We start from the raw sequence: 20,745 nt of genomic DNA, 5'->3' as shown, positions 1-20,745 counted from the left end.
GACTGTGGAGACTGAATTCCTTCAGATCCCAGGAGAGGGTGGTTTCTCTGCAACAGCAGAGTTCAGATCTGTTGGTGAAAAAGAGCAAACAAGGGATGCACAGGTTTGAATGACAAAGGAGACTAAATAGCCCTTGTGCTGTTGAAGATGCTATTGTGACCCTCTGCTTCACACTGGGGACCAGCAATGGCGAAAGCAAGAACAGGCAAGAATGGTCTCCTCTTTGACGGGAGTAGGAGGCATGTGGGAGGTGGCAGCAGGTCAAGACTGACAAGTGTTGTTGCAGTTTTAAACTAAATCCCTTCCTCTATAAATAACACTGTCAATATTAATGAAAACCCCAGATACATTTTATTTGTGTAGGAAGATCAATGCTGTTTAAAAATCCCTCATTTCAAAACTTGACACTTCTCCAGATGCCATACAATGTATGCACCTCTGGCGCCTCAAGGCTCCTCAGTGCCAGGAGAGAACAGTTAGCAGTTTTGCAGTATAGAGGAAGTGACTTTATACCAGCTGAAGGATCACTTTCAGTGGCCTCAAAGACCTGATCTGTCCAAAAGCAAGTCTAAATAGTCCTGTTGAGTTGTGTTCGGGCCAAACCTACCAACCAGGACTCAGAATCAACAACAAAACAGAGGGAGAGAAATATCTAGTAAGCCTGTATGACTTATGGGGACGTTACTAGGCCCTATCAACATGGGTGGAACAACACAGTCTAATTGATTTGTGGCCAAATAGGGTTCTACCATAGTTTGGCCACTCCTAGGGGAAACCCGGCTGTTACACTGACTCCTTTGAACAAGTCACTTCACCTTTCTGCCTCCATTTCCATGCCTAAAATGGGAACAGCAATATCCACCTACCCACTGATCCCAAAGGGGCAGGGCGAGATTTAATTCATTAGTGAATATTTGTAAAATTTGTGGACGACAAAAAGCGCTATGCAAGCCCAATCTCGTGAGGTGCTGAGCACCCTTGTTGGGTTAAATTCTGATGTTCTTATTCCAGTGTTATTTGGGCAACTGATGTCGGTGGGGGTAAGGCCTGAGAAAAGACTAAGAATTCTGTGTCTCTAGATTTGTATAAGGTTGCCCATCACTGTGGTATCTGGGCACATGATGTGACTGCAGTAGGGAGCTGAGGGCACTAGACCTTTTTCTGGGGTATTATTACAGCAGATAGAGCTGTTGTGACCTGCACTCTGCCCCTTGTTTTCCTGGTCAGCAAAGCTGCTCTCCAGTCTTTTGGCTTTGAGTCTGTATGTGCTGGGGCTGAGGTGGTGGTCTGGCACCAGCTGACTGGGGGCCTGGCTCCAGTCAAAGAGGCTCCCTTGTTCAGCTCTGTTACTGTCTCTGGGGCATTGTCTGTAAAGTTTCTCAACAAGGCGGATTTGTGCTGTTTGCCCATCTGGACCAGATCTACAATAAGAGGCACTGTGAGATTCGCCAAGACCTTTCCCCCTTTCTGCAGCCTGGCGCTTGGCCCCAGGCATGCAGAGATTTAAAGGGATACCCGCTGCTCACTGTGCTGTGGCTTGCACTTGCCTGTAAAAGGCTTCTAGACCAGTGACCATCCCACTTCTCCTGACAAGGCTGTCCTTGTCCACCTGGCAAACACTAGTTGCCTCCCTTGCCCCACCTTGCGTGTGGAGTGGAAGCCCCAGACATGGCTGTACAGCATGAGCACCAGCATCTCTGAGGAGGTGAGTCCTGCTTTGGGCACTGTCTGGGTTAGTTACATGTGAGCAGAGGGAACAGGCAAACCCAAAATGCCAGAGAGGGAGAATGATGGCACAAATATTTTTTGGGTTTTTTTGTAGGACCTAAATAATGTTGCCTATTGCTTTTATTTCTTGGGGCAGAGCAGTGGATTTTTCTAAAATATTTCAGGTCTGCTCTTCCCCAGATTATTCGAATCCTTAAGATTCAGGCCTAAGTTACTTGACAAAACAACCTTGAAGCAACTCCACTGATTTCAATAGAATTACAACAGCGGTGAATTTGACCCAGTTTAAAATGATTCAGAGAGCCTAGTGGTGTTGGAAAGGGAAAACAGGTGGGGAATGGAAGGAGATTGGCGAGGGCCAATACTTCCTCCTTCTGCCCCTGTTATGGGTGAAAACACATTCACCCCTTCCTGTCCCAGCAGGACTTTATCTTGCTCTCACTGCAGCTGGAGGCAACTCCACAGGCGAGATCAAAGGAGCTGATCCAGGGACACTAGCCATCCCCAGACTCATTCCCCTCTGCTATCCGACAAGAAGGCCAACAGCACCTAAGAGAACCCTGCTGCCCAACAAAACCTTTTAAGGGAGATTAACTTTGGGTCCGACCTTGCCAGTTACTAAGCACCTCCTATTTGGTTCTGAGCACCATTAAGTTCCAGTTTAACTAGTGGGATTTAGGGGTGCTCATCACTCTCAGAATTGGGCCCTTATTTATTCTGACCTTTTAAAAACCTCTCCTTTCACTCCTACACCTGAAATCTGCATGGGAGCTCTGCCTAACATGCAAGCTCAGGTGGCTCTGTTCACTTTGGCAAGAGAAGAGAAGGGGAGTGGACTGGCTGGATCATGAGGAGAACTGGGAACGTTTCTTCACAGAGTAAGTCAAGAACATAAATATAGCCCCCTAGACAGACCCTTGAAGCCTTTTCCTTTACCAGACCTGGCTCCAGTGCTCTCTGCCTTACTGCCATTTTCATGCCCCAGCCTTCTGACCAGTCTCCTCAGAGTCTCAGCGAAGGCTGGGTGTCTTGCACTTGACATGCTCATCAAAAGGGGTGCCCCCCAGCAAGCGCCTCTACTCCGTGGCCATAAAGAATCAAGGGTAAGAGCGAGGAGATGAGAAGGCCAAGAACGTAAATATCAGAGGAAGAGTTGATTACCCTATGGTGTCCACTGCTGCCTGGCCTGGTTTGCATGGCTGGATGGTCTTTGCCAGTTTAAGAAGAGCTCAAGATCTCATCAATAACCACAGTGGCAGCACAGCCTCCCCCCCCCATCACCATGCTAGGTTGTTGGCAGCTGGAGGATGGTACACAACCCTTCTAGCAGCATAGTGCATCCTAGCACCATGCTGAGGCTGTGTTGGGAGCACCATTATGGTGACTTTCATCCAGTCTGACCATGAATTGACTGTTGCCCACATTTCCAAAGCGGATTATGGAGAAGGACAGCACCCCCAGTAGCAGGGCATTGCCAAGGTAGGCATTAGCAAGGTGGGTTATATCTGGGTTAAGGAGGACAGCACCTCCAGCAGCAAATACCCTCTGTCACTTTGCTGGGGTGTTGTGAGATGGCACCTGTCCAAGTTGTGCCACACAGTAGCCTAGCACCCCCAGCTCGGTACTGGTGGGGGTACTGGAAAGATGGAGTGTCCCATTTTAGACTGATACACTCCCAGCTGTACATCATCCCATGTTACCATGCTGATTATGTATTGGTGGATGGAACATGTCTCTGTTTTGGAGGGCAGCAGCTCCAGCATCATAGCACCCTCTAAAGCCATACTGGGGAGTTGGACGATGAGCTTATCTTGGTTATGGACAGCTGCAGTGCAGCACTCCCCCAACTCCTTGCTAGGAGATGGAGCATGTCTAGATGATAAAGGCCAGTGCCTCAAGCAGCACAGCGAACCCCAACGCCATGCTAGGGTATGGGTGGATGGAGCACGGCCAGGTCCTTACGGGCAGCATAGTGCCCCCTAACACCATGCAGAGTGTGCCCAAGTTTCTCAGCTGGTACTAGAAGTTCTGGGTCAGAGAGAAACAAGGTCCTGGCAAAGCTACTAGTGTCCTGACTGGTGTTGGTGGAAGGTTCTAGCCCACACAGCAGTGTGCACATGAGACTGGGAAGACATAGCGGCTCCCCTGCCTGGCGCCATGTCACATCAGGGTGCCTGGTGGATGTCCTCGGACCGCAGCACTTTGTAGATCACCCAGTAGAAGATGTTAAACACCAGGAAGGTGAAGGGGAAGACGGCTCGGGAGATAGTGTCGATCCGCTTGGCCCTGTCGACATAGCGCCTAAGGATTGCCTCTCCCTCCCTCAGGAAGGGTGTCGGTGGAGCGGGGCTGTAGATGCTGGGACCCTCCATGGTGCTGCCATCCTTCACATGCAGGCAGTGGCCTAGGCCGTAGCCACGGAAGTAGAAGCGGCTCTCACGGACGACCTCTTCCTCCTGGAGAGATGCAGATGAGAGGGGAAGGGAATGGCATGTGAATTCAGTGTCACTGGCCACAGTTAGACACCAGACAGTGAGAGATGGTGTTGCAGGAGTGTCTATACAGGGAGTGTATATATACACATGGCTTGTTTTGATTATATACAGTGTATCTGTATACTGTGTGGAGATGTGTGTGTGTATATATAGTCCTACATATACACACTATCTATACCAGCACATGGATATATCGAATTTAGAAATACCAAATACCATCACACACATTTGTAAGTCTGGATTGTGCAGGTAGAAGGGTCAGGCTAGCAGATCCCATAGCAGGAAGTCCCACTGTAGCCAATGGGATTGTGCATGGGCCCAGGGGTTCACACTCACGCATGCCTTTGCTGGGCCAGGGCTGTGCTTTCCATGCATCTGTCCTATAGGCAGTGATGTGTGAGTAGCTAAGACAGTGGTTCTCAACCTGCGGGTCGCTTGTGGACCCATCAGCACACAGCTGTGACATCCTCAGGGCCATACAGGTAGCGTGTATATATATATTGTGTGGATGTGGCCCCCATAAATAGAGAGAGCTTTTGCATATGCGGCCTACAATGGTAAATAGGTTGAGAACCACTGAGCTATGATAATCATAGACTTTAAGGTCGGAAGGGACCATTATGATAGTCTAGTCTGACCTGCACAACGCAGGCTACAGAATCTCACCCACCCACTGCTGTAACAAACCCCTAACCTATGTCTGAACTACTGAAGTCCTCAAATCATGGTTTAAAGACTTCAAGGTGCAGAGAATCCTCCAGCAAGTGACCTGTGCCCCATGCTGCAGAGGAAGGCGAAAAACCCCCAGGGCCTCTGCCAATCTGCCCTGGAGGAAAATTCCTTCCCGACCCCAAATATGGCGATCAGCTAAACCCTGAGCATGTGAGCAAGACTCACCAGCCAGACACCCAGGAAAGAATTCTCTGTAGTAACTCAGATCGCACCCCATCTAACATCCCATCACAGGCCATTGGGCATATCTACTGCGAATAGTTGAAGATCAGCTAATTGCCAAAATTAGGCTATCCCATCATATCATCCCTTCCATAAACTTATCAAGCTTAGTCTTGAAGCCAGATATGTCTTTTGCCCCCACTGCTTCCCTTGGAAGGCTGTTCCAGAACTTCACTCCTCTGATGGTTAGAAACCTTCATCTAATTTCAAGTCTAAAATTCCTGATGGCCAGTTTATATCCATTTGTTCTTGTGTCCACATTGGTACTGATCTTAAATAATTCCTCTCCCTCTGTGGTATTTATCCCTCTGATATATTTATAGAGAGCAATCATATCTCCTCTCAGCCTTCTTTTGGTTAGGCTAAACAAATCAAGCTCTTTGAGTCTCCTTTCATAAGACAGACTTTCCATTCCTCGAAGCATCCTAGTAGCCCTTCTCTGTACCTGTTCCAGTTTGAATTAATCTTTCTTAAACATGGGAGACCAGAACTGCACACAATATTCCAGATGAGGTCTCACCAGTGCCTTGTATAACAGTACTAACACCTCCTTATCTCTACTGGAAATACCTCGCCTGATTTATCCCAAGACCGCATTAGCTTTTTTCACGGCGATATCACATTGGTGGCTCATAGTCATCCTGTGATCAACCAATACTCCAAGGTCCTTCTCCTCCTCTGTTACTTCCAAGTGATGCGTCCCCAGTTTATAATAAAAATTCTTGTTATTAATCCCGAAATGCATGGCCTTGCACTTCTCACTATTAAATTTCATCCTATTGCTATTACTCCAGTTTAATATTAATTAATTATTCATCCGTTCCACATAGTGTACTTCCCCCAAAGATCTGGAGCAGGAACCAGTTACGTGTACATACCAGCATAGAAAATCCAGGAAATCACTGCTAAGTGCTTATCCAGCCCTGGTAACCTCTGAATTATTTTACCCACAACGTTCCCACCTCCGTGCACACAGCGTGCAGCCTGCACCTCGGGTCGGGCGGCAGAGCCGGGAATGGCTCTTCTCAAATTGCTCAGGAGGTTGAGGGGGCGTAGTGGAAGGAAATGGCTTGCATGCATGGTGGCAGGGTTCCAGTGGATGGGTGTGTTTCAGGGTATTGTGGCTGATGGGAGGAACGGCGTGTTTGTAATAGCAGTCATCAGGGGTGTGAGGAGGACGCGCGCTGGGTTTTAGCAGTAGCTGATCGGGGGAAGGTTGAATGTGGAGGTGGAGGGAGGAGGCCAGTGCATTGCATGGTATGCAGGTGATGTAAGAGCTGAAACCATTGCGCCTCTCCCCTCAGCTTCTCTTACTCCAGGCCTTCCCCATGCTGTCTACACACAACCCTGCTTCCCCACATCCTCACCTGCCCCCCATATGTCTCCTGCATAGCCCCTCGCCACCCGCCTCCCCCATGCTGCTGCTGTATGATGGGTGAGCAGAGCAATAGGAGTAACCAGAGGGCAAATGGGGAAGAGGATTGTGGTGGGGGAGGTCAGGGCCTCCACATCAGTGCTTGAAGGACTCCCCAGCGCACTGAGGCAGCAGCCCCGCTGTGAGCCCCTAATGCACCATTGCCTTGGTGCAGATGCCGACGCCCCCACTGTTTGCTGCTTGGGGTGCTTGAGAGCCATGGCAGCAGCGTCCAGGAAGCCAAAGTGTCCCTGCCTGGAGACATTATCCTTGGAAGAGTTGCCAGGCCAGGGCTGGAGAATATAAGAACGGCCATACTGTGTCAGACCAAAGGTCCATCTAGCCCAGTATCCTGTCTTCCAACAGTGGCCAATGCCAGGTGCCCCAGAGGGAATGAACAGAACAGGTAATCATGAAGTGATCCATCCCCTGTTGCCCATTCCCAGCTTCTGGCAAACAGAGGCTAGGGACACCAACGCTGCCCATCCTGGCTAATAGCCATTGGTGGACCTATCCACCATTTATCTAGTTCTTCTTTGAACCCTGTTATAGTCTTGGCCTTCACAAGGTCCTCTGGCAAGGAGTTCCACAGGTTGACTGTGTGTTGTGTGAAAAAAATACTTCCTTTTGTTTGTTTTAAACCTGGTGCCTATTCATTTCATTTGGTGGCCCCTAGTTTGTGTGTTATGAGAAGGAGCAAATAACAATTTCTTTCTTTCTTTCCCCACACTAGTCATGATTTTATAGACCTCTATCATATTCCCCCTTAGTCGTCTCTTTTCCAAAGTGAAAAGATACTCCTAATAATTTTTGTTGCCCTTTTCAGAATGTTTTCCAATTCCAATATATCTTTTTTGAGATGGGGTGACCACATCTCCATGCAGTATTCAAGATGTGGGTGCACCATGGATTTATATAGAAGCAATCGGATATTTTTGGTCTTATTATCTATCCCTCTCTTAATGATTCCCAGCATTCTGTTCACTTTTTTTGACTGCTGCTGCACATTGAGTGGATGTTTTCAGAGGTCTATCCACAATGACTCCAAGATCTTTTTCTTGAGTGGTAACAGCTAATTTAGACCCCATCATTTTATTTATATATAATATATATATATATATATATATAATATATATGTTATGTTTTCCATGTTTATGGAGACTCACTGCAATCACTGGAGTGTGAAAGAGAGGGACTGTAATACAAAAAATGTTAACAACCCCTTAACTCTGGGTCACTACCGATGCCTCCACGATGCAGGGATACAGCGGCAGATGGTGTAAAGGCCTGATCAGCAGCCGCTTGGGATAGCCTTTACATTGTGAGGACATGTAGCGAACGACACCCATTGTTGTGTGTCTATAGAACAAGACTTAAAGACATAAGCAGCCATATTATAATAGGATTGCAGGCAGTGCTCAGGGGCCCAGAATTGATGCCCAGGCTGCTGGGGCGAGGTAGGTGAGCTCTGAGCTGCTGTTTCTAACCCCGTCTGCTTACACTGCATTATTGTCCCATAGAGGCCAGGGCCAGAATAATCTACCTCAATGAGGAGTTCCAAGGCTGAAATATTTAGTGGGCCAAATTTAGTCCTGACATCAACAGGATCCAGCAGTCCTTCAATGGACTTGCTCCCAACTATGCCAGCGATTATTTTGGAAAGAAATATGATCTTGAGGTTAAACTATGGGGCTGGAACACAGGTGACTTGGGATCAACATATGGCTCCGCCACAGACCTTGGACAAGTCATTTGATGTCTGTACCTCACTCCCCAAGCTTCTGTTTGTATGTTGTAACTCTTTCTCTACCCACTCTCTTGTCTATTTAGGTTGTAAGTTCTTCAGGGCTGAGACTGTCCCATTCTGTTCAGAATGACTGATACAATGGGGTTCTGATGTCAGCTGGGGGTCTCTGAACACTATTGTCCTACAGACAATCATGAAAAAGGTGTCAGTAAGGCGCTGTCAGATCCTCAGATGAAAGAGGCTACAGAAATGGTGAAGCATGATTATTCATCATCATCGTGCTTATTTCTCACTTTCACCAGGGTCCTCAGCACAGACCCACTCATCTCATTGCATGAATGAGCAGGGACCAAACTCCTCCCCAATGTTAGTTTCTGGGGTGGAGAGCAGCCAGCTTGGGGGCTCTCATGCAGAAAGAGCACTGACTTGGCTCTTTAACAGGTAACCTGCCTACTAAGCAAATCTCTCCCAGGGGGGAGAACAGGGAGCTGGTAAATTATTGATATTAGTTTTCTTTCATTGAAGAGATTTATTTAGCTTTTTCTTTAGATTTACCGCTAGCTACAAAATCCAGGAAAGCAGAGAGAGCGCTTGGAAGAATGGCGCACACAGCAGGGTTGCTAAAGGTGAACTTCCAAGCCAGACAGAAGGTTGTGCCCTTCACTGATCCTTTAGGAGCTGGAATGTTACCTCAGCTTTTTCTTACACTGCAGAAGTAGATGCGGTTTGACTCGCCCCTGTTGGCTGGAGAAGTTTGGTGCTTTTGGGAAGAGGATCACCAAACCCCAAGGCTGAACCCTGACCTGCAGTTATATTAGGCCTTGCCTAGACTGAGGCTGTGTCCCAAGAGCTGCCATTAATAGCAGCCATGATGCAACTGCAATAGAGCAAATGTCTACTGTAGGTAAGCAAACCTCCTCTTTGCACATGTGGAGTAGCCTGACAGCCGGGTGAGCTGCACTGGCGCAAACTGCAGCTGATAGGCCAAGCTCTCTCTGTGTGGGGTTTGTACTGGTGTAACTCTGCTGGTGGGTGGAATTGGGGAAAATCCCTAGACAAGGCTCTGTCGCTGGACCGGAGAGTCGGCTGGCTGTGCGGAAGAGAGACTGAAATCAAGAGATGTTAAACTTGACATTCAGAATGGAATTCCCTCCCAGGCTGAAATCCTGCTTTGCCAGTTTCATCCAGAAGAGGGAGCAACTCTTGAGTAAAGCCCTGTGTTGGCAGCAAGCTTGAGCTACATTCTGCAGCCAGGTGCTTCCATTCTGTGGCACTCTGGTGCGGCCAACTCGAGTTTTGGTGGCAGTTCCTGGTGTATAGTACTTGAGTGAGGGTTGGATTCACCTAGACATGAATAATGCAATCACTAGGGAGTCCTCTTGGTTATTTAATCTGAGATGACCTTCTGTTTGTTTTATGCTGCCCTCAAATTGTAAATGTCCAGTGTGCTGCAGAATTTTGCATGGCAGCTGCATAACAAGCTGGCAGCAGGCAGTGAGTCTGGGAGGTAGTCTGGGTTTCTGGGATAGGCACTAGCTGGGTGTTAAGACAATCAGCAGTGGAACTATGCTGTCACTGAAATTCGCACCATGTGTCAGATTTTAAATTGAATGCCCCCTTGAGAAGAAAGGTTCTTCTCAGTTCACCTCTCAGAGAGTTATTCTTTCAGGGTGTCTGCAGACTCAGGCAGACTGCTGCACTGGTTCCATTTGCATCTGGAAAGTTTTCTTCCCGGCCATAAGGGCTAGAAACACAGGCTGAGGTTCTCTGTTGCATTTCCAGGAAGCACTCCACAGAACTCTGTCCTGGGGGTGGGCAGGCAAAGGTGACTTTAAGCCAGGGGCTCTGTTACGAGGTCTCCTCGTGACAGCACTGCTGTTAAAAGCGACAACATAATGCCACCTTTGTGCCAATCCCCATCCATAGACTGCCATGGGGAAAAGCAGGCGGCTGCCTCTGGCTGGAGGGCTGTGCAAAAAGCAATCATTTCTTTCTGGCTTCAGCAAAGGTTCCACTCTAACAAGTGGCTCTGTGCAAAAGGCATAGTAGTCTTGTGCAGTGGTTCTCAAACTTTTGTACTGGTGACCCCTTTCACATAGCAAGCCTCTGAGTGCACCCCCCCCCCCCATAGATTAAAAACACTTTTTATATATTTAACATCATTATAAATGCTGGAGGCAAAGTGGGGTTTGGGGTGGAGGCTGACAGCTCATGACCCCCCCCAATGTAATAACGTCATAACCCCCTGAGGGGTCCCAACCCCCAGTTTGAGAACCCCTGGTCTAGTGTGTCCCATGAGCCAGGAAGACTTTACTCTGTTACACCTGTGCAATCCCAACTCTCTTCAAATTAGGCCCTTGGTGAGATGTGTGCAAACTCCCCACACACACACACAATGGGTTTGCCCATCTGCTGCAGACTGGCCTTGTCACTGGAATGTAGGACACAATCCTATCAACAAGGCACAAGAAGGAACAGACTCCAGCTCTCTCTGTCCCCAGCTTTGTCTACACTTGGGGGTTTGCCCCAGTTCCAGCCATTGATACCTGGCCACCAGCCTAGCCTCCCCAGTGCAAACCCCTAGGGTAGCCAGGTAAAGCTGCTGGAACCAGTGGAGCTGGAAGCTGGGTTAAGATGCACTTGGAAAAATGGGAGCTGACAGCACTTTACCCTGCCTACACTTGGGGTTTGTACCACTGCAACCACGCTGGTGCCTGGCCAGCAAAGGCTGAAATCAGGACTCCCTGTCAGCACAGGCAGGCCTTAGCTATGCAGGTTCTGCAGTGTTAACAGCAGTAACACTCAGCACACACTTATGATAGTGGCTCTGTCAGCAGCTCTAACTCTCCTACAGCCCAGGGGCTGAGAATGGCTGAGTAAGAAGGTGTCAGTTCTGCGCAGACCCTGTTCTTTAAACAGCTTCAGTTAGGGCCCCAACTACACTCCAGACACAGCTGTGTCGGGGGACCTGGTAACAGCACTGTAATGCTGCCAATCTGGAGCACAGATTGGCCCTTATGATGGAAACTCCTTGGAGCAGGCAGCTGGGCCCAGTTCTGCTCTTTGCGAGGCTGGGGAAAATCACTGGGTTCAGTAGGTTTGTCCCAGATTTACACCGGGGAGACAGAGCAGAATGTCTCCTCTTGTCTTTAATGGCGCTTTAAGTGGAAGGATTGCATACACTCTGATGGCACAAAATATGCCGGTGAGTAATTATGCAGAAGGGAAACCAGGAACATCCCATCTAAGTTGGCTTCTATTATCTTTTTTGAATTATGGAGCCGTGAATTCAGAGTAGGGAGGTGGTACAGGAAACTGGCTGTGCTGAGGGAGATGAGTGGGGCTGAGGCAGCTCGGAGGTGTGCACGGATGACTGGTAAGACAGCTGGACTTTCTGGGACTGGTGGGGATCTGCAACAGGATGCAACAGGGGGGCTGCGAGAGATCACAAAGGGAGAGCAGCAGGGGAGGAGACAACGCACTGCAACCCTGCATGTTGTTAGTAGCAAACATGGGCATTTTATTCTGCCTGACAGTGAAACTCTTTAGAAGGTTCCTTTGAGGATGTTGGGGAGTCCAAGAGCAACACTAACAAAAATACAGGAAGCCATTCTGACCTGCCCTGAGTGTGACAGGCCTGAGTGCACACCCAAATACACTCTCACCGCTTGGACCTGCCCTGAGTGTGACAGTCCTGCGTGCGCATCCAAATACACCCTCCCCGCTTGGACCTGTACTGAGTTTATTAGTCTTGTTTCCACCCTCACCACTCTGACCTGCACCGATCCCTGTTGTTCTCACTGAATTTAGCATTCAGGTTAGAACACTGTTTGCTTGCCCTGCACTCGCCTGCCACACCTGCCTTCACCTGTCGCACCTTTCTGAACACCATATGCATGTCCTCACTGTGCTGGACTTTGTGTGTTTATGACCAGAGTGTCTCTGCCCAGGGGTTCTCCAAGGTCTTCTTACGCCACCCCTCTCCCAGTGCACTGGCCTGTCCAGCTGTAGTCACTGTCCTCAGGCACGAAGGCTCAGAGGAGCTGCTGCCACTCCTGGGAGTGCCTTTGGAAGAAATTCCCAGGATCACTGGTAAGAAAGCTCTGACTCAGGGGTGGGCAAACTTTTGGGCCTGAGGGGCACATCGGGTTGTGGAAATTGTATGGCGGGCCATGAATGCTCACAAAATTGGGGGTAGGGGTGTGGGAAGGGGTGGACTCTGGCTGGGGGTGCAGGCTCGGGGATGGGGCCAGAAATGGGAAGTTCAGGGGGGCTCCAGGTTGGGGTGCGGGGTGGGTGGGTGAGGGCTGGAGTTGCGGGGTTTGGGGTGCAGGAGGGGGCTCCAGGCTGGGACCAAGAGGTTCGGAGGTTGGGAAAGGGTCAGAGCTGGGGAAGGGGGTTGGAGTACAGAGGAAGAGTGTGAGGGCTCTGGGTGGGGATGTAGGCTCTAGGGTGGGGCTGGGGATAAGGGGCTTGGGGTACAAGAGGGGGCTCTGGGCTGGGATCGAGGGGTTCAGAGGGCAGGAGGGGGATTAGGGCTGTGGCAGGGGATTGGAGTGCAGGGGGGAGCTCAGGGGTGCAAGCAGCTCCTGGAAGCTTGTCCTCCCTCCGGCTCCGAGGCGTGGCAAGGCGGCTCTGCGCGCTTCCCTGTCTGCGGTTACCACTCTGCAGCTCCCTTTGGTCAGGAACCATGGCCAATGGGAGGTGCAGGGGCAATGCCTGTGGACGGGGCAGGGTGCAGAGCCATCTGGCTATGCCTTCGCTTATTACGTAGAAACCGGAGGGGGGTCATGCCAGCTGCTTCCTGGGAGCCACGTGGAGTGGGGTAAGCCCCCGACCCCACTTTCGGCTGGAGCTGAGGGCCGCATTAAATGGTTTGATGGACCAGATGTAGCCTGTGGGCCGTAGTTTGCCCACCCCTGCTCTGACTGGACATTCTTCCATGGTCCCTAGAGAGCTGCTTTGTCTGCCCCTGGGGAATCCGTAAGAAGCAGTGACTGGCATGCAGGACAGGAGATTGCCCTTCTGAGGAGAGATGCGGAGTAGAAGCCTCAAAAGGAAGAGGGGGAGATGACTAGACACAGAATTGGGGGTCAGAATGCCTGAATTTTAGACCCGGCTCTGCCATTGTTTCACTGTGGGGCTTCAGGCAAGACCCTTCATGTCTTAGTCCCTCTGAGGGATGTTTGCAAAAATGCTTTGGAGAAGGTGCAAGTCAAGGAATGTGACAGTGTTGCTTCATAGATCAGCAACACATCTTCTATACATCAGTCACCCCCGGTCCGAGGTACTTATCATTACCCCTATTTTACAGAGAGGGAAACTGAGGCACATAATGGCAGAATGCTTTGCCCCAGGTCAGACAGTGACAGAGCTGGGATTGGAACCCAGAAATTCCTGCTGTGTCCTAGAGACTATGTACACCTGCCCTGAACAGTGAGATTGTTTCACTCCCTTTAAATCCGAACACCACCCACTCCCCGCAAGTACGTTTGTGGCTCTCATCTTCCAAGCCTTTGAGCATCCCTGCAGGATAACTTTGCTGTGGCGCCAGGCCTGGCCACGGATGCAGCTATCCCCAGTGGAAAGGCCTACCCCATTTTTCCATGGGTGAGAGTGCAGGTGTGAGCTTGGTGGGGTTGGGGGAGGTTAACATAAAAGAAGGGGACAGAATGGGCTGAGCCAGGGAGGTTTCTCACGGTGGGGGGTGGTTGGTTTGCTTTTGCCCTGGAGCTGGAGCTGCAGAACTGAGAGAGTGTTCTGTAGGTGGGCTCATGGCTGCGCAGGGTTTTCAGCAGCTGCAAGGACTCCAGGCTGGGCGTCTGGCTGCTCAGACCCTCTTGGAATCCAAGAGTGCAGACCAAACAAAAGCAGGACAATGGATGATTGGTGGCTCCACCAGCCAGCACACGTGCACAGAAGCTTTGAGCAAAGGCCATAGTGCCAGAGAAAAGGAGGTGGGATATAATGGGCAAGGGTGAAGGGTGCCCACCTGGTGATGCAGTGCTGGGGAGAGTGAAGTGGCGGGTTATGGAGGAATGTATCTTGGGCAGCACAGCGCCCCTAGCATGGGTGTCTGGAGAGGTGGGATAGCAGCACTGTGCCCACAAGCAATACGGATGTGCCAGGAACATGTCCAGACTGAGGGTCTGATTCTGGCAGGTGCTGAGCACCCTGATCTCACGTTAACCGCAACAGAAGATGCGGACGCGTGTCCCCTTTCAGGATGGAATGAGGGAGTGGGGCTGATGGCCTGCAGTCAGGCTCTGCAGGCCTGATTCTGCCATGCAGCTTGGGTCGTGCATTCACACCTGGGCCAGGTGGCTGTCATACGCTCCCCTTCTGGTGAGAGGCAGGGAAGAATCAGGCCCCTTATTCACCAGGCTCCATTGAGCCTTTCCTTCTGAATAATCAGGATCTGCAGTAGTTCTGTTATCCACCGGAGGGCACCGACCCAGCCCCTCTGAATGTAATGAGGACAGTGGAAAGTGAGAAGCACAACTTAATTACAAATTGAATAGGAGGGCTGCAACGTGCCAGCCCTGGAGCTGGCTGCCTGGGCTTGCCAATCTCATGAAAATCAGGCCTCATCTGTTTCTTCCAGGGGACGCTTTGGCCCGTTTTATTTCTATCTGCCTTTTGGTCCCTGCCTTGGAGCCCCCTGGAAGGCAGCAGGGAGTCTCCTGCTGATGATGGGGTGTTGGCACAACCTCCACCTGAGCAGATTGCCGCATGGCCCGGGCAGCTGGCTCGGCTGGAGGAAGAGGAGCTTCGGTGAGGGCTGGTGTCTGAGCCCAGGCCCCACTCAGCTGTCGCAATCCACGGCCAGTTGGTTCAGAGACTTGGGGAGGCTGGTTTTCTGCCTTGGCCGGGGTCGCTTGCCGGTCATGAGCAGCAGCATATGGGCCTGGCATATGGGTACTCCCCAGCCTCTAGTGCAAGCAGGCAGGGGCCCTTCACTTCAGATCAGAGCTCCACTATTAACAAGCACCATCTATCTGGGCTCGGTCACTAGGCAACCAACACGCAGCTCCAGCTCGGCAATGCTGCTTTTACTTATTTAGAGCCTGTTTGATGCCCTGACTGTTGATATCCTCTGTTGCCATGACAACATACTGATAACCCTGCCCCTGGGACAACACACCCACACCTTAAAGCACAGAGAGTGATGGCATTTCCTGCAGGAGGAAAGCGGCTGCCCTGGATTAATCCCTGTGCCCCCGCCCAGCCTGCTGGCCCAGGATGGGGCTCCAAAGGGAGATCTCTGGGGACCACACACACAGTCCTTTCTCTGCTCAGTGTATTGAGGCCTTCTGCTGGCAGGAGTGCTAGGCCCTAGAGGAGGTTTTACCAGGTCTCCTGTTTCCACCCACTGAGTCTGGGGTTAGGATGGGCAGCGTGACTGAGCTGGCGGCATGTGCCTCAGGGCCTCCCCCATCTCGGGCCTGATCTGGTCCCAGCCACATCAGTGATAAATCTCTTCTTAGCTTTAGTGGGAGCAGGACTGGGCCTCGTGAGGCTCATACTGAGGGCAGCAGGATGCTTCGGGAATATTTTGCAGGTGTCTCGGGGCTGTGGGATTCCAGAGCTGGCTCTGCTCAAGGCAGCTCGCAGGTAACAGAACCCTCCAGCCAGGCCTGGGCCCACGGGCCATAGGCGGAAGGAATAAGGTGCCATCAGGCCTTTGGCAGGCCACTGTCTCCCGCAGCTCGATGCTATAACTGGGCTCCATGCCCCCCGGAAGGAGGCACTGCCTGCTCCCAGCCCCCTGTTGTCATTCTAAGATGGCTGGGAATTTGCTGGGCAGCAGGTTTGCAGGTTGGTGAGTCTCGTAAGGCTCACTTCCTGGGTGCCCCAAGCCTGGGTGCATCTCGCAGGGCAGTCCCCTGGGCTCCCTGGAGCAGAAGCTCTGGGACACGACTGAGAGAGCCTAGTTAAACTCCCAGCGCAGGCCTCTCCAACCACTCAGGGCTCCGGGGGTGGTTGAGTGCAGAGCATGGGCCTGGGAGGGCCAGCCAGGGAGATCCCCGCTGGCCAGTCCCCATGGTAATGCTGAGGGTGTTGTGTGTGCTGGAGGGTGTGGTGGGGACTCACCATCCTCTGGCGCCGCTGCCTCCTGCGCAGGCGTATGAACTCCTTGTGCTGGCGGGAGATGAAGTTGACGGCCGCGTATTCCAGCAGGGCGGCGAAGACAAAGAGCAGGCACACGGCCATCCAGATGTCAATGGCCTTCACGTAGGAGACCTGCAAACCGGCATGGAGGGGGAGTCTGGTCAGAGAGCACAGGGCCTGGGCTGCTCCCGCCTGTGGGGACATGGCCATCCTCTGGCCCCAGGCCTCCCACAGCCTTCTGCTAGACAGAGCCTCTCACCATCTCCTCGGGCCTGCCCAGCCCCTTTCACTTCTCTCTCCTCCCTTTTTCAGCCACACTTCCCCCTCCCCCACCCTCTCTGTCCTTCCCTCGCTCTGCCTCTCCCTCTTTTCATTCCCCGCATCTCTGACCCCAGAGATGATTGTGCTAAGGCAGTAAGGAGTGGCCCCGTGTGGGGCCGACCAAGGGGCCATGAAAAGAGGGAAAGAAGAAAATCAATTATGCAGCACTTGACGCATTTTCCACCCATGTGCCTCCTCCTGGCTCCTGCTTTTATTAACCCAAAGCAGCTTTCGCCTCCTGTCGTCGCTGTCGCTGCTTCACTGGGCCCCTGGCAGAACAGCCGTGGGGCTCTGCTGGCTTGGCCAGCAGCCCTCCCCGGCATGGTGTCCTTCCGAGTGCTGCAAGAGACAAGGAGGGTCTTGCTCCCCCTTGGCCCTGACTGACCCAAGGGCAGGCCCTTCCCAGGCTGGCTTCTTGTCCCTTCCTGAGGGCTGACTGAATGGGAGCCCCTTAACCAACGCCACAGTAGACGATGCCAGTCCCAGACACTGCTCATGCCTGGGAGCGTGAGGGGGGCTTGGTGGCCTGAGTCAGTCTTTTCTTAAGAACGAAGAGTGGATTCGAGAGCTGGTTAAACTCAGGAGCTTGTTGCATCGTTGCCCATACACGGGGCTGGCAGGAGCTGAGCTAGCTTTGCCAAGGCACCTCTGTCCTGGGCTGGAAATCTGTTTCTCTTCCAGTCCTGCCCAACTCCTCACACAGCTCTACCGATGCCCCTCACTCCTGACCTGTGGCCCCCTGCTATTCCAGCCTTGAATCTCCCTTGCCAATCATGCAGTTTTATGATGTGTGAATGGTCAGCAGGACAAGACATCCCAACTCACTTTACTGGTGATCTAAACAAAACCCTCCAGCCTGTGGAGCTGAGAAGCTGGTGTTCTGGTGCACTGCACCACTCATTCGCTCTCTGGGGCAGGGACTGGCTCTTACTATGTGTCTGTACGGCACCTGCCGTTAGGGGGCCCTGCTCTCAGTCGGGGCTTCTACTGTCATGCGAATACTGAATAACTCATAACTAGCTCTTGCCCTGTTTGAGCGGAAAGAAGAACCCTTAGTACAATCTCCTTTCCCCTGCTAAAAATTAGAAAACCTCATTTAAATTCCCCACAAAATCTGGACGCTCTCCGCTCTGGAAGAACATGGAGCCAGGTTTACAACTAAGCTTACCACCCAATGTGCATCCAGCATGCTGTGATCTTTGGCTCACAGTTAAGCAAAGACTTTTCCTTCCCTGACCCCTTAATAGCACAAGAGGGAGGGCTTGTAAAATTCCTCTGGAGCTGACCCTGCTTATGGTGGCTGTCCTTTCTGTATTTCTCTCTGCTTGGACGCTGGCGCTCAAGGACATCAGAGTCAGTGGTTTAGAACTGGTTTTACTTTCAGTGAGTCAATGGCAGGGTTGCAAATGCCACCAGAGGATGTTTGTTTGCTTTAAAAGATGGTGGTTTCTGCTGGAGTCAGAACAGAAAGGCCTGGGAATGTTCCCTCTCAGTTTAGCTCTTCAGGGCCAGGTTTACCCTGTCAGCATCCAAAACTGTCTCCATCCCTCACTCCCCTTCAGGGATCCCAGGTGCTGCAGCTGGGCTTCCTCTGGCTCCTGCAGTCACAGGGACATCTCCAACATCTAGGGCGGGACTCTTGGAACATGTGCTTACTGGCTAACAGCATCATTTGGTAGCTGAAAAGACCCTAGCATCATCCTCAGGATGTGCAGGAAGCAGCAAGAAACATTTTGCTTCTGAATAAGGAAACTATAAATAGTTGCGGTGAGCAGATGGGCTGAACGTGTTGGCAGGAGCTGGCCTGGCCGAAAGGGATCTTTTCTGGCAGCAGGAAGCTAAAATTTGAAACACCTCCTTCAACTGCACCAGACAGTGCGAAGTGCTTGTCACCTGGGGACTCAGAGAACAGGCTGGCGCGAGGCACAGTGCATGCTGGGGAGGAGCAAACTGCTCCTGTGCTCAGCTCCACCAGAGTACCTCAACCTCAGCTGCAGAGCCCCCTGCTATTCCAGCTCTGGGCTCCCCACACCCACTCTGCCAATGCCCCTCTCCTCTCCTGACATGCAGCCGCCAGCTGTTCCAGCCCTGGGCTCCCCACAGCCACTCTGCCAATGCCCCTCTCCTCTCCTGACATGCAGCCGCCAGCTGTTCCAGCCCTGGGCTCCCCACAGCCACTCTGCCAATGCCCCTCTCCTCTCCTGACATGCAGCCCCCAGCTGTTCAAGCCCTGGGCTCCCCACACCCACTCTGCCAATGCCCCTCTCCTCTCCTGACATGCAGCCCCCAGCTGTTCCAGGCTTGAGCCTCTCAGTTCCATTTTTGAATGCAGCGATTGTAATTACAGCGTAGTTCTGCTTTTCCATCCTTGCAATTGCTACTAAATTCACATTGTTGAGAGGTTAACAACCTGACTGAGAGTGATCCTGGCATAAGGACAGTTTGCTGCAGCACAGGGGAGGAAGCAAAGCTCCGGTGAGGCCCAGTGGTGGAAAGGTGGGACTTTTCTTCACAGTGCATGCTCCTGTAGGTTCAGCAGGTCCGGAGCACACTGAGAACAGGGGCAAGCTCCTCAGCTGGTGTAAATCAGTGTTGCTCCATTGACTTCAGTGGAGCTACATCACTCTACTGCAGCTGAGGATCTGGCTCTTGGTTACTGGTTTCTGCACTGGGTTCTGCCCCACACAAGATTTGAGCCCTCTGTGTGTCTGGGACCTGACATACAGTTACCGTCCAGTAACGTGAGTGGGGAGAGCCCTGGGGTACATGGCTTGTGCTCAGGAAATTGGGATAGAAGGAAAGAAGGTCCCACAGCTTGCCCTGGGCCTGCTTTGCTCCAGATCTCCCTCCATGACAGCTGGCTGAAACCGGAGGAGTCGGAGGAGCAGTGGTGTTGGAGCACGGAATAGATGATATGATGGCACAGGCAATGCCGACATGATCCGTAACCCCCTTCCACTGACCTTTGGCAGAGAGGCCCGGGAGCCCGCGCTCTGGGTGGTCATGGTCAGCACTGTGGTGATCCCCAGCCCTACACGGGCGGGTGCAGCATCCATATTGATCCAAAAGGAGACCCAGGAGAGGATGACAATTAACAGGCTGGGAATGTACATCTGGATCAGGTAATAGCCCATTTGTCTCTCTAGGTGGAACTTCACCTCGATGCAGGTGAATTTTCCTGCAAGGAGAGAGACACGAGATAGGTCAATGCCACAGATGGTCACTAGGTCTGGGCAGCCCTAAGAGAGGTTGTGGTGACCTGGTCAGAACCTCCTAGCTCATGGCTGGCATTCTGGGGAGACCCAAAACCAAGGCATTGGCCAGGTGTGGCCATTGGCGGCCCCGTGACACTCTTTGTAAGAGTTGGGGCATTAGCCCTGCTGGTCTGGTAAGTGATAACTCAGGGAGATACGCTCCCAGCTTCCCCTGCTGTTTCAATTGGAGACAATCTCCAGGCGCACTTCCAGTCCTAAACGGTTGTTCCTGGGGTGGGATCAGGACCACCCTCCCTGCTCTGATTGCTTGCAGAAACCCCAGAGTGGAGTTATGCGTGGGGTAGTCTAGCGGTGTGGTTTACCTGTGCTCTGAGGCTGTTGGAGCAGACTTCTACTGTGTGTGTGTGTGTGTGTGTGTGTGTGTGTGTGTGTGTGTGTGTGTGTGTGTGTGTGTGTGTGTGTGCGCGCACTTACCTGTGTTGTAATACTTTGTACAATAGCCCAAATCCTTTTCATCCCTCAGAATAAACTGTGGGAGCGTCAAGCCCTCTGCCACTTGGACAGCTTCTTGCTCTTCCAGCCACTCAAAGATCAGGTCATTCATGGTGTAGCCAACTGGCAAACAGAGAGAGCATGAGAGAGAGTGAGGGTGGATGGAGCAAGGGAACGAGGGCAGAGAGAATGAAAATTGGGAGACGATTCTGAGAACCCTCAGGCCAACTCTAGAAACAGGATGATGGAGAAGCAGACTTGAGGCTG

At 51.7% G+C, this 20,745-nt stretch overlaps 1 protein-coding gene across 2 annotated transcripts in view; it reads right to left on the bottom strand.

Annotated features, from left to right (window-relative positions):
• Nucleotides 1-328: 328 nt before the first annotated feature.
• LOC140917603 (glycine receptor subunit alpha-4) overlaps nt 329-20,745 on the bottom strand; it is a 39,368-nt gene continuing 18,951 nt past the window's right edge. For both annotated transcript variants that reach the window (XM_073360783.2, XM_073360784.2), the window contains exons 6-9: nt 20,461-20,601; nt 19,735-19,949; nt 16,433-16,582; nt 329-4,184 (exon numbers count right to left, since the gene is read on the bottom strand). In XM_073360783.2, coding sequence (XP_073216884.1) covers nt 3,894-4,184; nt 16,433-16,582; nt 19,735-19,949; nt 20,461-20,601 — 797 coding nt within the window. In that variant the 3' untranslated portion in view covers nt 329-3,893. The remainder of the gene's footprint in view (nt 4,185-16,432; nt 16,583-19,734; nt 19,950-20,460; nt 20,602-20,745) is intronic.

The sequence above is a fragment of the Lepidochelys kempii genome, chromosome 9 (assembly GCF_965140285.1).
Source record: "Lepidochelys kempii isolate rLepKem1 chromosome 9, rLepKem1.hap1, whole genome shotgun sequence".
NCBI classification, from domain to species: domain Eukaryota; kingdom Metazoa; phylum Chordata; order Testudines; family Cheloniidae; genus Lepidochelys; species Lepidochelys kempii.
Note: the sequence above shows the minus strand (reverse complement) of the source record. Positions and strands in the feature narration are given on the sequence as shown.